This window comes from Diadema antillarum, unplaced genomic scaffold (assembly GCF_040938485.1).
Source record: "Diadema antillarum isolate AM-2024a unplaced genomic scaffold, OU_Dant_1.0 scf00000029, whole genome shotgun sequence".
Lineage (NCBI taxonomy): Eukaryota > Metazoa > Echinodermata > Echinoidea > Diadematoida > Diadematidae > Diadema > Diadema antillarum.
The window spans coordinates 8,460,829-8,474,169 of NW_027270918.1; the positions used below are offsets into that span (position 1 = coordinate 8,460,829).

General features: G+C 37.1%; 1 protein-coding gene across 1 annotated transcript; it reads left to right on the plus strand.

The window, feature by feature from the left end:
• Nucleotides 1–697: 697 nt before the first annotated feature.
• On the plus strand, nt 698–10,319 carry LOC139738788 (E3 ubiquitin-protein ligase RNF181-like). The gene is made up of 6 exons (XM_071649431.1): nt 698–826; nt 3,620–3,661; nt 4,977–5,071; nt 5,897–6,003; nt 8,693–8,767; nt 9,941–10,319. Exons 1-6 carry the CDS (start codon nt 744–746, stop codon nt 9,998–10,000), a joined length of 462 nt encoding a protein of 153 aa, XP_071505532.1. The 5' UTR covers nt 698–743; the 3' UTR covers nt 10,001–10,319.
• Nucleotides 10,320–13,341: the final 3,022 nt, after the last annotated feature.

Sequence of the window (13,341 nt, forward strand, 5' to 3'; positions counted from 1 at the left end):
CAGCTTTTAGATAACATTTGAATTAGATCTACATATTTGTTCATCTCATTTGCATAACTTTTCAGATGTTAATCAAATTGAAATTTGCTCAGGCCAATCGATATTGTCTCTGGTTACAGGGTGGTCCACGAGGGGTTTTAGCATGTCGCTGCAACATGCTAAAATTCTTGTGCAACATCCTAAAAAGCCAGCAGCATGCTATGCAACATCCTTAAGAATTTGCAACAAGCTCAAAGTAAAAGTATTTAAAAATGTGCAAAACATGTGCATAACATAAGAAACATCAAACTACCAGGTACTTTAGACAGGATATTTGTGTGCAAAACATGAGAGAGAACATTGAATGTAAGCAGCACAAAGAGAGATAAGCAGCAAAATATTGCGTACTACGTACTCATCGTGTGCGCTCCGCGCATATTCAATTTCTGCAATATTCTCAGATTCTGAGCTTGCAACATGCTAAAATTTCAAGTTGTGGACCACCCTGGGTTATATTGTGTACGGACAACTTTTTCTTTTTGTGTGTTATGTGCATAGAACACACTGCTTGGGAAAGCGACCCTCATGAATATTCACTGTGACGTAGGCACGCTACCTACTCACCTTTTTGTCTGTAATGACTTGCTAAATCTGTGTTTTCTTTTTTCTGATGCACGCACACAGACTAGAAGAATCTACTCAGTATAGCCTACGTTTTGTATTGTGCAGATCAAGAAAAGACCACCACCACCAGTAAGTTGAAAATGGCCTCGTACTTTGACGAACATAGTTGTGAACCTACTGGCGAAGAGGGTCCTGAGTTGAATACATTGCTGAGATGGGCAAGGTATTGTCTATTGTCTTTACTTTGGTTTGCTTTTGCTGGACGTAAAGTTTAACGTAAATACACTTGTATGTAGATCTAACAGACGTTACAGTTCATGGGTATCCTACACTGCCCTTAGGCCGGGTAAACTATTCAGTGCACACTAGCAGACTAGGGCCTATTTTGATTTTCAATTTTAGCGGGGGGTAAACTATGGAAGTCTAGCCCAAAAAACATATATACCTATGGAACTCTAGCCAAGAAGAGACACATCCTGCAGATCTAGACCTCTACTGTAACAACAAAGATTCGTAACGTGATTAGAAGAATCGAATCCTAGCGTTAGTCAAAATAACTTATTAAATCTAACTAATGTACTGGTATTTAAACACTGAGAATAGTAGAATAGCTAGACCGTCTTACTTAATTTACAAGTCATACTGCACTGAATAATATGGTAACTACAGTGTATACACAGGGCCTGTATACATCAGTTCGGGAAACCCACTCACAAGGGGGGCCCCTCCTTATAAGTAACCCGTCCCCCTTATAAGTAACCCCGTCCCCCTTATAAGTAACCCCCGGGGCACCCCTTATAAGGAGTCTCCACGCTTTTTTTGCAATGCAACGCGAAAATGAAAGGACTGCGGCAATTCGCTTGATTATGTCCATAAAGCTTCACAAGTTTCCTAGTTACTCACGAAATTTGAGCAAAATCGGTTTGAGGCATCATATCTAAAATCATGGATTTAAATGCGATGTCAAACGACCCATGCGAATGCTGAAATGCGAGCGATTGCTGGCGTGAGTGTCGCCAGGCGCGGCGGCGCGGCAATGCTTGAGTGCAGACGTGGCGACTGAGTCAGTCGCCACGTCTGCACTCAAGCATTGCCGCGCCGCCGCGCCTGGCGACACTCACGCCAGCAATCGCTCGCATTTCAGCATTCGCATGGGTCGTTTGACATCGCATTTAAATCCATGATTTTAGATATGATGCCTCAAACCGATTTTGCTCAAATTTCGTGAGTAACTAGGAAACTTGTGAAGCTTTATGGACATAATCAAGCGAATTGCCGCAGTCCTTTCATTTTCGCGTTGCATTGCAAAAAAGCGTGGAGACTCCTTATAAGGGGTGCCCCGGGGGTTACTTATAAGGGGGACGGGGTTACTTATAAGGGGGACGGGTTACTTATAAGGAGGGGCCCCCCTTGTGAGTGGGTTTCCCGAACTGACATGTAGGCTGTATAGTCAGGTATCCTATTACTGAACGGTATCCTATTACCGAACGCGTACTTTGTCAGTGGAGCGCGTACAACAACTCGAATACGCATTCATTGCACTACGTGCTGTTATCTCACAGGGGAAGCCAGTGCCGAAAATTGCTAAACTGCAGCAAAAAACAAAACAAAACGTAATTTACCTCAAATTTACGTAATAATTGCTAAAATTTCGATGTTCGTTGTCCTGTGTTGATAAACATTGACCGAAAATACAATGTACAATTTTCCCCATACAGAGGGCGCACGTTCGGTAATACAATACGATTTGCGTCGGTAAAAAGAGACAACTTTTGTGGAAGGGTTATTTGAAATACGGATTTTTTCTAGAAGTTGGCTTATTTTTCAAGTATTTTCGTTACAGCTAAAGTCATCAGCATTTCAATTATCTACAAGGATATTTTTGGCTGAATTATTGCATAATGCTGCCTGTTTGGAGCAATAAAACAAATATCGTTCGGTAATAGGATACACCTCCATATATAGCGACAGGCGTCTGGTACACGTCGGGCTATATATTATGGTAACATTGAGTGTAAACCCCGGAGCGCTCCTTGCATAGAATAGTAAGTACACAACACAGTTATACTGCATTGAGTGTTACTTAAAACACCTTTGAATAGATGCCTAACGTTAGACCCTAGATTTTTAGATGGTCATTCTCTGTTAACTCGTAACCTGAGATTGATAAAAACAAAAAGAAAATAGAACTTGTAAATTCATGAAAGACTGTCTGTGGACCTGTGACTGTAATTTCAACCACACCTGATGCTTTTATTTAAATTTACCATGTGGACCTAATTGTGTTCTAATGTTAGATCCTCTCTACCAATGCATTGAACGCCAGTCACCAAAGCAGGGCTGCCAACCTCGAGTGAGAGTTTGGAGTGAGACACTGTGAAAGAACGAGTGACCAAACCCAATCGATCAAAGCGACGGTGGTGGTGGTGTGTGTGTGGAGGGGTGGGATGGTGTGGAAGGGGATTCTCTCCCCCCCCCCCCTTTTCCACTTGAGGGAGCTTTGAATTGACTATTTTACATTGTAAATGCTGCACTCAGGTGCATACTTCAGTAAAGATTTCAACACATGCATAGAGAGAGTGTGCCTGTGGAAAAATCTTGAAAGTTTGGGCTTGGGCATATTGAAAGTTCGGATTCAGGGATTGGGGGACATTTCCTGTTTTAGGGGGTCTACTCATGTTTTGGGGGCTCAGCATGAGAATTCTTTCATCAGAGTGAGACAGTTAAAATTTGGTAAAATTGTGCGAGTCTTACGCTAATTGCGTGAGAGTTTGCAGCCATGCCAAAGTATAACCAGAAGTTTCATGCCACTATTAATAAATAAGACCATCATTTCCAATGCATGAATGTTTTATGCTGCAAATGATTTGTAGTATACTTAGTATTGAAGTGTTGGCTTCTGTCAGATTTGCCTGAATAGCTACAAGTGTTCAAACATATCGCCACATAAACAGCATTTGCCAGCATTTAACAAAGACATATCACTGTTTGTCTTATGTTTATCCACTGTCTGTAGGATACTCATCAATGATATCAGGGACTATGCAGAGAGAGAAGGGTAAGTGCCATCTGTCTTTGACCCAATAGACCATTTCTGTATGATGATGAATGTACATTAGATTCATGGATGCTTCTTTTCCTACAGTTTAGTAACAAGCCATTCAATTCATCCCCCCCCCCCCCAAAAAAAAAAAAAAAAAGGAAAAAAAAAAGAAAAAAAAAGTTTCTTAGGCAGGAATTCACTTTGCATTCATCAGTTGTTATGAGCTAGGGCAAGCCTCAAGCAAGCTTTGTGGTTGTTAAAAAGGCAACTTTTGTGAACAAAGCCAGCATAGATTTTAAATACGTTCTTACAGAAATGATTTCTTGAGGAATCATACACATATATCTTGATCCTACCCCCCCTTTTCAGGCACTAAATCAACCATCTAAGTGTGTCATCATTTATCAGCAATATACATTATGGCCAATATTTCAGAGAGAAGTAAATTATGATACACTCAATTCTGTTCTACAATTGTCAATCATTCGTCAGTCCTTTGTTTTTAGCATTTTCAGTATTCATCTAGATTTGATTTATGAGAATTGTTTGATACTTGTTTAGGGATGTGCATGTATTAAAGGGGAAGGCTAGTAACTGATCAGTGGGAATCAGCGGAAATGCTGGGAGATGATTGTTCCAATCCTTATTGGATTAATTCAAGAGTTCATTGTATATCTATTGTTGTGTGAAAATGATTTGCTTCAGAACGGTCTCATATTCAAGTAATGTGCAGATTAATGCTCCGTCACTGACCAGGGACGCTAACCTGGAAGCATTAAACTGCACATTACTTGAATATGAGACCATTCTGAAGCAAATCATTTTCACACAACAATAGATATACAATGAACTCTTGAATGAATCCCATAAGGATTGGAACAATCATCTCCCATCATTTCCACTGATTCCCACTGATCAGTTACTAGCCTTCCCCTTTAAATTAACTTTGTGTATTTCTGCACCAAGGAGCTATCAAAGACCTTTGGCTGAACTGAAAAATAGACTTAAGTTGTGCTAATGTTGTCATATTTGGCAAATAGCACACCATTTGCAACCTTTTTATGATTCATAAGGATTATTGTTTTCCTGTACAAGAGTTGTGTCCTCAACTAGCACCTTGCATGAATGTAATCAAAGTGACATAAATTTTCCATTTTGCATTGCAATATGACAACCCCAAATTATAGCAATTCAGAATATACCGAAATCATTCTGAAACAACATATTACAGTCAAGTTGTGCTACTTGTACATGGTTTTAGTTACTATTTTGTGTGGCATGTTATACCAATTACTGGTTTGTAATTTGATTTGCTCTTCATTTTCTCTAGCTTGGCTCTTCCCGAAGATATCCGAAAGGCTCCTCCAGCCTCCAAAGAAGTGGTTGCCAATTTGAAGCAAACAAGGATAACGTCTGACAGATTGGGTAGGTTCTTAAAGAATGGTAAAAGTGTAACACGCACACTACAATGTACCTTTCAGTGAGCCAGATTTGGCATGACTGCATTCAAAAATTCAAACAAGCATGGTAAATGACAAGTGAGATGAACTTTACATGGATGTTATGAGCAGAAGTAGAGTCTCTATAACTATCAGATGGGTTTTATGTTAAGGAGAAACATAAGAGATACAACATTGAGAAGGGAGCCAAGTGACCACTGAATGTTGGTATGAGAATCAGAAAGCTCAAAGCTTCTTTAATTCAAATGCTGCAAGACCGACATACTCCATGGGCATCTTTGATTATGGATTCTAGAATGGTATAAGCTTCTAAGGTCTGTACTCTTAGGCTTAGGTCATAAGAAGAAACTGTCCGACTCCCTAGGCCCATTTGAGGAGCCTATGTTCACTGTTGCATGATTCCATCTTTGATAATCTAGATGTGAAATTAGTTTGATTTTTTTTTGAAGGCACTGTATGGAATGAAATATCACCTCTTGGATTTAATGTCAAACTTAAAACCAACTTCATTACTTGCTGCATGTCTGGGTCAAGGTCACTGGTGAGTAGAGGATCTTTACTATTTGGACAGAAATGGAAGATGGTAATTTGATAATCAAACCTCTGATGCATTGTCATTTACAAGCTGAGAATTCACTCATTGTTGAAATGTCACCTTCATTGTGATTTTGCTATATTCTTCTTTGCATCTTTTTATTCCTACGATCACCCTAACTGTACATTCTTGTCTGTCTGTCTGTCTGTCTGCCCCACTCCAAATTCTTCTCTCATTACTTACAAACGTCTACAGGGAAGTGTCCTATATGTCTTGTGCCATACATGGAGGGTGATGTCTCAAACTCTCTGCCCTGCTCTCATGAATTCCATCGCCGGTGCATTTTGCCATGGCTCTCCAAGGCGAGTCAGTTACATACATAGTGATAATTATGCCATTTCAGCCGTGGCATGTTTAAACAGATATTAGTTGTGTAAATCCTAGTTGTTGTTTGTTTATATTCCCAGAGGCAATCCCTTTGTGAGATTATTAAGTGTGATTAATTTTGCGACTGTTTGTTTAACACAAAGTAATCAGTTCTGTACAAGATCAATCCTATTGTATTTTATAGAAGGGAAACTGGGGTGGACTTTATTAGCGTGGCAGAAATTAAAGGGACTGTACAGTACTGGTTGAGGTAGGGATTCATGTTTTGAACATTCCCAAGTGAGATAATGAAAAGCCTCTTATGAAATATGAAAGAGCATGTAATTTCAAGAAGGATTCAACGTTTATTTGATGAAAATTGGTTTTCAAATGGCTGAGATATCCAAAAAAGTGCTAATAATAAAAGGCGACATGCCCCAACTTTATTAGTATCTCTATGTTTCACCTTGTTTTGGGATATCTCAGCCATTTCAAAACCGATTTTCGTCGAATAAACTTTTGATACCCCTTAGAACTGCATGCTCTTTGACATCTCATAGAGTGGTTTCTGAATATCTCACAAAACGTTAAAAGCTAAATCTTCACCTCGACCAGAACTGTACACACCCTTTAACTACCTTTGCAACTCAGCAGCATTGTGTGTCATTACTCATCATAACCAGTCAAATTTCTTCTATACCTCTTGTCTTTGTTTTTTATGCCTCCGCCACGAAGTGGTGCCGGAGGCATTATGTTTTCGGGTTGTCCGTCCGTCCGTCCGTCCGTCCGTCCGTCCGTCCTTCCGTCCGTCCGTCCTTCCGTCCGTCCGTCCGTCCGTCCGTCCTTCCGTCCGTCCGTAATAAATTTTGTGGACAGGGTAACTATCAAAACCTTTTAAGGTATCCTAATGAAACTTAGCATGTATGTGTATTAGGGGGTGAAGTTGTGCCTATCAACTTTTGGGTGCACATGGTCATGGTCAAAGGTCAAAAGGTCAAGGTCAAATACGTAAAATTTCACTATTTCCTCCATATCTATGCAATGCCTGAAGATATTTTCTTGAAAATTAGTGTATACATGTATTACCCAATTAAGATTCTCTGGTGAAAGTTTTGGGTCATGAGGTCAAAGGTCAAAAGGTCAAGTTAAACTATTAAAACTTCGCTTTTTTCTCCGTACCTTGGAAATTGTTCAAGGTATCTTCATGGAACATAGTATATATACATGTACTGACTGGCAGTTATTATCTAGAGAATCTAGGGTTCATAGGGTCAAAGGTCAGGGGTCAAAGGTCAAGTGCAACACTTCAAATTTTTACTATTTCCCTCGTACATGTATTTATGTAATGCCAGCAATTTTTTTTTTTTTTTTTTACACTTGGTGTATGCATGTATAACCTAGATTATCTGGAAATTTTCATTTTCTCTTCTTTTTTTTTTTGGGGGGGGGGGGGGGGGGGGGGCGGGGGTTTGCCTCAAAGGTCAAAAGGTCAAAGATCAAGGGAAAGTGCTGAACTAACTTTTTCCTCCATACATGTATCTCAGAAGTGGCTCAAGTTATCTTGAAACTTACTACATATTTATGCATGTTCTGCCTGATAGTGATTATCCTATGAATTTTAGGGTCAAAGGCCAAAAGAAAATGGTAACAGTGTACTTTTCAATACAGAAATTACACTTTTTCTCCATACCTTGAAAATTACAGTATTCATACACTTATGAATGGGTCAAAGTCAAGTTAAAGTCCTTGAATCCCCAAATACATGCTCTCCTATTCATCTAATTTAACCTAGGTAAAGGAAGGTGAACACATTCAACACATTTGTGACAAACATGTAATTTCAATATTTTGCCAATATTGTGAAAATGTAATTATACATTGTCCACTTGTACTATAGACCTATTAGGAGAATCATGCATTGTGGCGGAGGCATAGCAGTCGCCTTAGCGACATTTCTAGTTTAATCTGTTGGAATAAAAGGGTTTCTAGCACCATGTCACACTCAATTTAGCTTAAAGCTGGTAACTTTCTTTGTCAGCATGGATGGAAGAATGGCAACATTGTCATGTCAAATTTGTTGTATTTTCCACTCTGATTTTATCCAGATGTAAAAGTTATTTATAATAGCACGAAAGTGTTTGGCAAAACTTTATTGAAAGCTAGGCAGATGGTGGGTCAGTGGTAGATTGTAGAGAGGCAGCATGTTTTTTAAATCCTGCTTCAATTAGAAAAAAAAAAAATTTTATTCCAACAGGATTTGTTACTTTAAAAGGGTATTATAATTTTGGTTGAGACCTACCTTGAAGTTTCAAACATTTTTTGGGTGAGATAATGAGAAACCTTTTATGAAATATGAAAGAGCATGTAATTCCAAGAGGGATTCAACATTTATTTGATGAAAATTGGTTTTGATGTAGCGGAGATATCCAAAAAAGAGCAATCCTTATAGAAGGTGGGACCCACATTTTATTAGGATCGTTTTGTTTTACTTTGTTTTTGGATATTTCAGCCATTCCAAAACAGATTTTCTTCTAGTAAACTTTGAATTCCTCTTAGAATGTTATGCTCTGTATTGTATCATAAGTACTTTCATGGTATCTTGCAAAAAGTCGAAAGCACATTCCTCATCTCCACCAATACTATATCATCCCTTTAATGTTGTTTCATCCTTACTCCCCCATGCAGACCAACTCTTGCCCTCTGTGCAGACATGAGCTACCTACGGACGACGAGGATTACGAAGCATACAGGAAACGAAAAGTGAGTCGAGTCTTTCTCTTCTTATGGAGAGGTCCTTGACCTGCTTCTTTCATCTTTCAAATTCTGAACAATTTAGGCTGAATCAAAGGAAAACAAATCCCAATTATATAAATGTGGATTGAGTGAAAGCAGCAATATTCGTTGAACGCATCAGTGAAAGTTTGAGAAAAATCGAACAATCTTTTGAAAAGTTTTGAATTTTTAAAGCTTTGGTGCCATCTTTACTGGATGAGATGACTACTACACTTCATGACTTCATTTTGGACGATTTAAAGGAAATTTAAGAAGAATTTCACAAAAATTTTTTCATAAAAAGCTCACATTCTATCAACTTGTTACTGACATGTGTTAGGGGTGATATTATTTCCCCATGCTTTCTGAAAAAGGTGAGTCAAGTGCTCTTTCATTTTGCTAGAAAAGTGAAAATATGTTGAATTGTCTTTATATTTTCTCTTTATTGTTGTCGATAATGACATCATGATGTGTAGTAGGCTCCTTATTCAATGATGATGGCACCAAAACTTTTAACATTTATAACTTTTGAATTTGTTGGATTTTCTACAAATTTCACTGATATGTTCTACTTATATTGCTGCTGTAACTCAATCAACATGACATATACATTGTATATTTGGGCTTTGGCTTCCTTTTTACCCATTGAGAACGAGCCCTGAGTATTCTCAGGCAGGTGTCTTTGGGAAATGCATGTTGTAGCAAAATCAGTCCATTCTCAATGGGTTACAGGAAAGAAAGAAAGAAAAAAAAAAAAGAGGATTACAAGGGCAGTAAATCCCTTGGCCATAGCCTGTTTTCATGGGCCCTGTGCTTTCTGTGAAGCAATAAGTAGAGGAACAGCAAACTGAAATGAGGATAATTGTAACATAAATTGCTCTTTAGATGCAGGTCATGGCCATTTTAACATTGTACACTTGTATCAATAAAACTCATTTGAACCATGCATACTTAGTTAATTGGGCATAGACAAAGTTTGACCTTTTTTTGTAGTTGAGTATCTGTATTTCAAGTATGGGGAAAAATTGATTTTAAATATTCGTTCTGTCAGTGATTCACTCAGTCAAGATTTTTATTGTCAAATATCTGTCTGCAAAATTTTAAGTGATTTAAGCATTTGCTTACTCCTGTTTTGTGTCATGTCCCTTTTCAAACTTACAGGCACGAGCCAAGCAGCGGGAATTTGAGACTGAAAGCCTGCACAACTCGATGTACACTTGACCGGTGCTAATGGTGTAATGTACAAAGTGTAGATAGTCATTGTGTCCACAGTGTATACATTACTTTATCAACAATGCTTATATTTATCCTACTTGTATTTAATGTGGTATCACGTCAATTGCAATAGCAAATGTATTGAGAATGATGAAGTTGGGTATTTTTTCCCCCAAGTGTGGTTGATGTACTTTTTTACAATTTCCTTTCACAAGGCATGTTTCATGTCAGTGGTTGAACCACTCGAGTACATGAGAGTTGATGATTGCAAGAATGGATGGGCAGCCAAGTCTGTAGATACTAGTATCTGATGCTTTGCATCGAAGGCCACACACCATAGGCTTTGGGGGGGGGGGGGGGGGGGGGGGACTCAGGCACCACTGGGGTGATACTTTCCTTTCTACTCACAGATTTTCTTTCAAAAAAAAAAAATTAACAGTAATAATAATGATAAAAATTTATATTCATATAATGTATGATATATACACACACATATGTGTATATATATATATATATATATATATATATATGTATATATATATGTGTATATATATATATATATGTATATATATATATATATATATATATATGTATGTATATATGGCCCTAGTTAAAACTGTAGATGTACGAATACAACAATGCAATGTAGAAAAACAAAACACTTAAAGTGAAATAATAGTAATAATAATAATGATGATAATTAAAACTTATTTTTATTATATATATATATATATATATATATATATATATATATATATATATATATTTATATATACATGTACATGTATATATATTATGGCCCCTAGTTAAAACTGTAGAGGTAAGAATAGAACAATGCAATGTAGACACACAAAACACTTGTACTGCTTGTCCTTATTACAAGCATTAAGATTAACACTTTGATCTTTTGGTTTATCATCATAATTGCAAGTATTCATATTCCATTTGATTGTACCAGAATTGAATTAATAATACAGTGAACCCCATTATGAGGAGGCTACCGATTTTATTTTTTTATTTCATTTTTTAACAGTACCTCATAAACATTGGCCTTATATTAAAGAGCAGCTAATAGATGCAGCAATGGGACATTGGGAGCGCCGAATTCATCTTGTTAAAATGGTATATCCTAAGCTTATTATAACGAAGGCTTATTATAACTGCAGGCTGTACCATTAACATAAATTATGAATTGTGTCTGGTTCTTGACAAAATATTACTCTCAGTACAACATTTCAGAGTGCATTGTAACCTGGAGTATGCTGAAACACATTTTTTTTATTTTTTTATCAAGCATTAGAGATATAAAATCATAGTTAATTAAATTTGTTAAATTGAAGCTTACAAATGCTACTGTTGATACCTTTCACCAGCCATTATGACCAGAAGTACTAGAGACTTAGAACAAATGATTCAAACTGTTATTAAGAATGGTGCACAATAATCTGGGGATATCGAATGCATCAGTTGAATCAAAAATGTTAGCGGCTTACATACACACAGAGGGATACTTAAAATTGTTCATACCATATAAGACAAAAGTTTATGTTTGTGTGTGCGTGTGTGTAATGATGGGTGTGTGTGTATGTGTGCTACAAGTATATTATGAATTATCATTTGTAAATCAAGTGATTGAAAATCGTGACATATCTGAAGAAATGGCACCAGTTTTCCTGTAAATCTCGTTTCTCTCAAAAAGATAATGCACATAACTGATGCAAACAAACTCATTATTTTCATTAAAATTATCAAAGACTTCTAATGCAATAAATAAAAAATGTATTTCATGCGTATGAACCTTGGGCTAGCTCTCCAAGTGCTTTTCTAGTTTATGTTGTTATAAAATCCTTCTGGTATGAAACAACTAGTTGCAATTAATTTAAGCACGAATAAAATGAACCACTAATGGCAGAGAGATGCATTAGAGCAACTCTTACTACCTGTGAGTGGAAATATATGGCAAGTGATACACCATGCTGTACCCCTGGGTTACGTCGTTGTGTAGCACCATCTCATGTTCGTAAGATGTACAGTTACACACTGCCATAATGGTGACCAAATTTTAGCATTCTGCCAATCATGATCTAATGCCAATTAAGCCCTATTATGACTTTTTAAACCATAAAAAACAGTTATGATAATAGACTTTTCATATTTATTTTTTGAAATATGTTCTGACAGTTTTGAAAAGTAATTCAGAATGAGATCATTTCAATCCATGAACTCGTCCCATGATGACTTATTTGATGTCTTCCTTGGACTGGTAATGTATAATACAAAGTGCGATGCTGCTGTCTGTGTCATGTGTGACACGGATCACTGGTGTGTATGACGAGCACTCATGTTATGATGCTGTTGCACTGCTGAGCTCACTGTTGCAACAAAGTTTTCTATCAAAAAGCTTTATAAATTACCGTCACCCATTTTTTGGTAACCCAGGGTACTGTGCTAAAAATCAAAATAATTCAACAAAATGGTAGATTTTTATTTGGTACCCCAGGGGTTTGAGATTTGATGTGATTTGATAACCCCTTGTAATATTTTCAAACACTATCATTAACCACATCAGACATTGAAGTAATGTAATTTTTACAGCTTATTTTATCCTCACTTTGACCAGTAAACAAACTAGTGGGCTGAATAATACTGTATTGCTTACTGATGAAAGTCACTGGGATTTTTGTGTAAAATAGCGGGCAGAAACATGGATAGACACTGCTTGCTGCAAAAGAGTTCATCTTCACTCTTAATAGCAAGAGATGGCAAGACGGGCATCCAATTATAACAAGTTGCCCTTTCAGCTGTACTAGTTGTCCATTTCTTTTTTTACCCTTTGAAATGCAATGATGTGTGATTGCATTTAATTTGTCAAAGTTTCCAAGTTTGCTCTAGATTTCTGATTTTGTTAATAAGACTGATATGGACTGGCTACTCAGGGGATACAACATTAATTGCCCTCACTAGAATCTTATTGCCCAAGTCGAAGATGAGTGCAATACATTTCTACTTTAGGCAATAAATAATGCATCCCCCGCAAGGCCAGTGCATATAATATTACGTGTACTGTTTACTCGGACACCAAGTAACTTATATTTTAACGTGTACATACAAAACATACTTTTTCTAATCTTGGACAAACTGAAAGTACAAGAGATTAATTGGATCGTTTCATAAGTTTGTTGGTTGGTGAGCACATTTATTTCATGATTTTCTACCAAAATGTTCACAAATCATCAATAAAATATAATAGAGATATGCAATGTAAACTGAAGACTTTGTATTACTTCGACCGTGTGCAACATTTAACATAAAAGAAGGCACCTTGTACAAATGTAATTACTGTTAAA

What these genes read in the sequence shown, in the direction of transcription:
- LOC139738788 (XM_071649431.1), top strand. Translation starts at nt 744, where the DNA reads ATGGCCTCGTACTTTGACGAACATAGTTGTGAACCTACTGGCGAAGAG. An exon ending in ACATTGCTGAGATGGGCAAG is followed by an intron (nt 827 to 3,619) that starts GTATTGTCTATT and finishes CACTGTCTGTAG; the next exon opens with GATACTCATCAATGATATCA. An exon ending in GACTATGCAGAGAGAGAAGG is followed by an intron (nt 3,662 to 4,976) that starts GTAAGTGCCATC and finishes CATTTTCTCTAG; the next exon opens with CTTGGCTCTTCCCGAAGATA.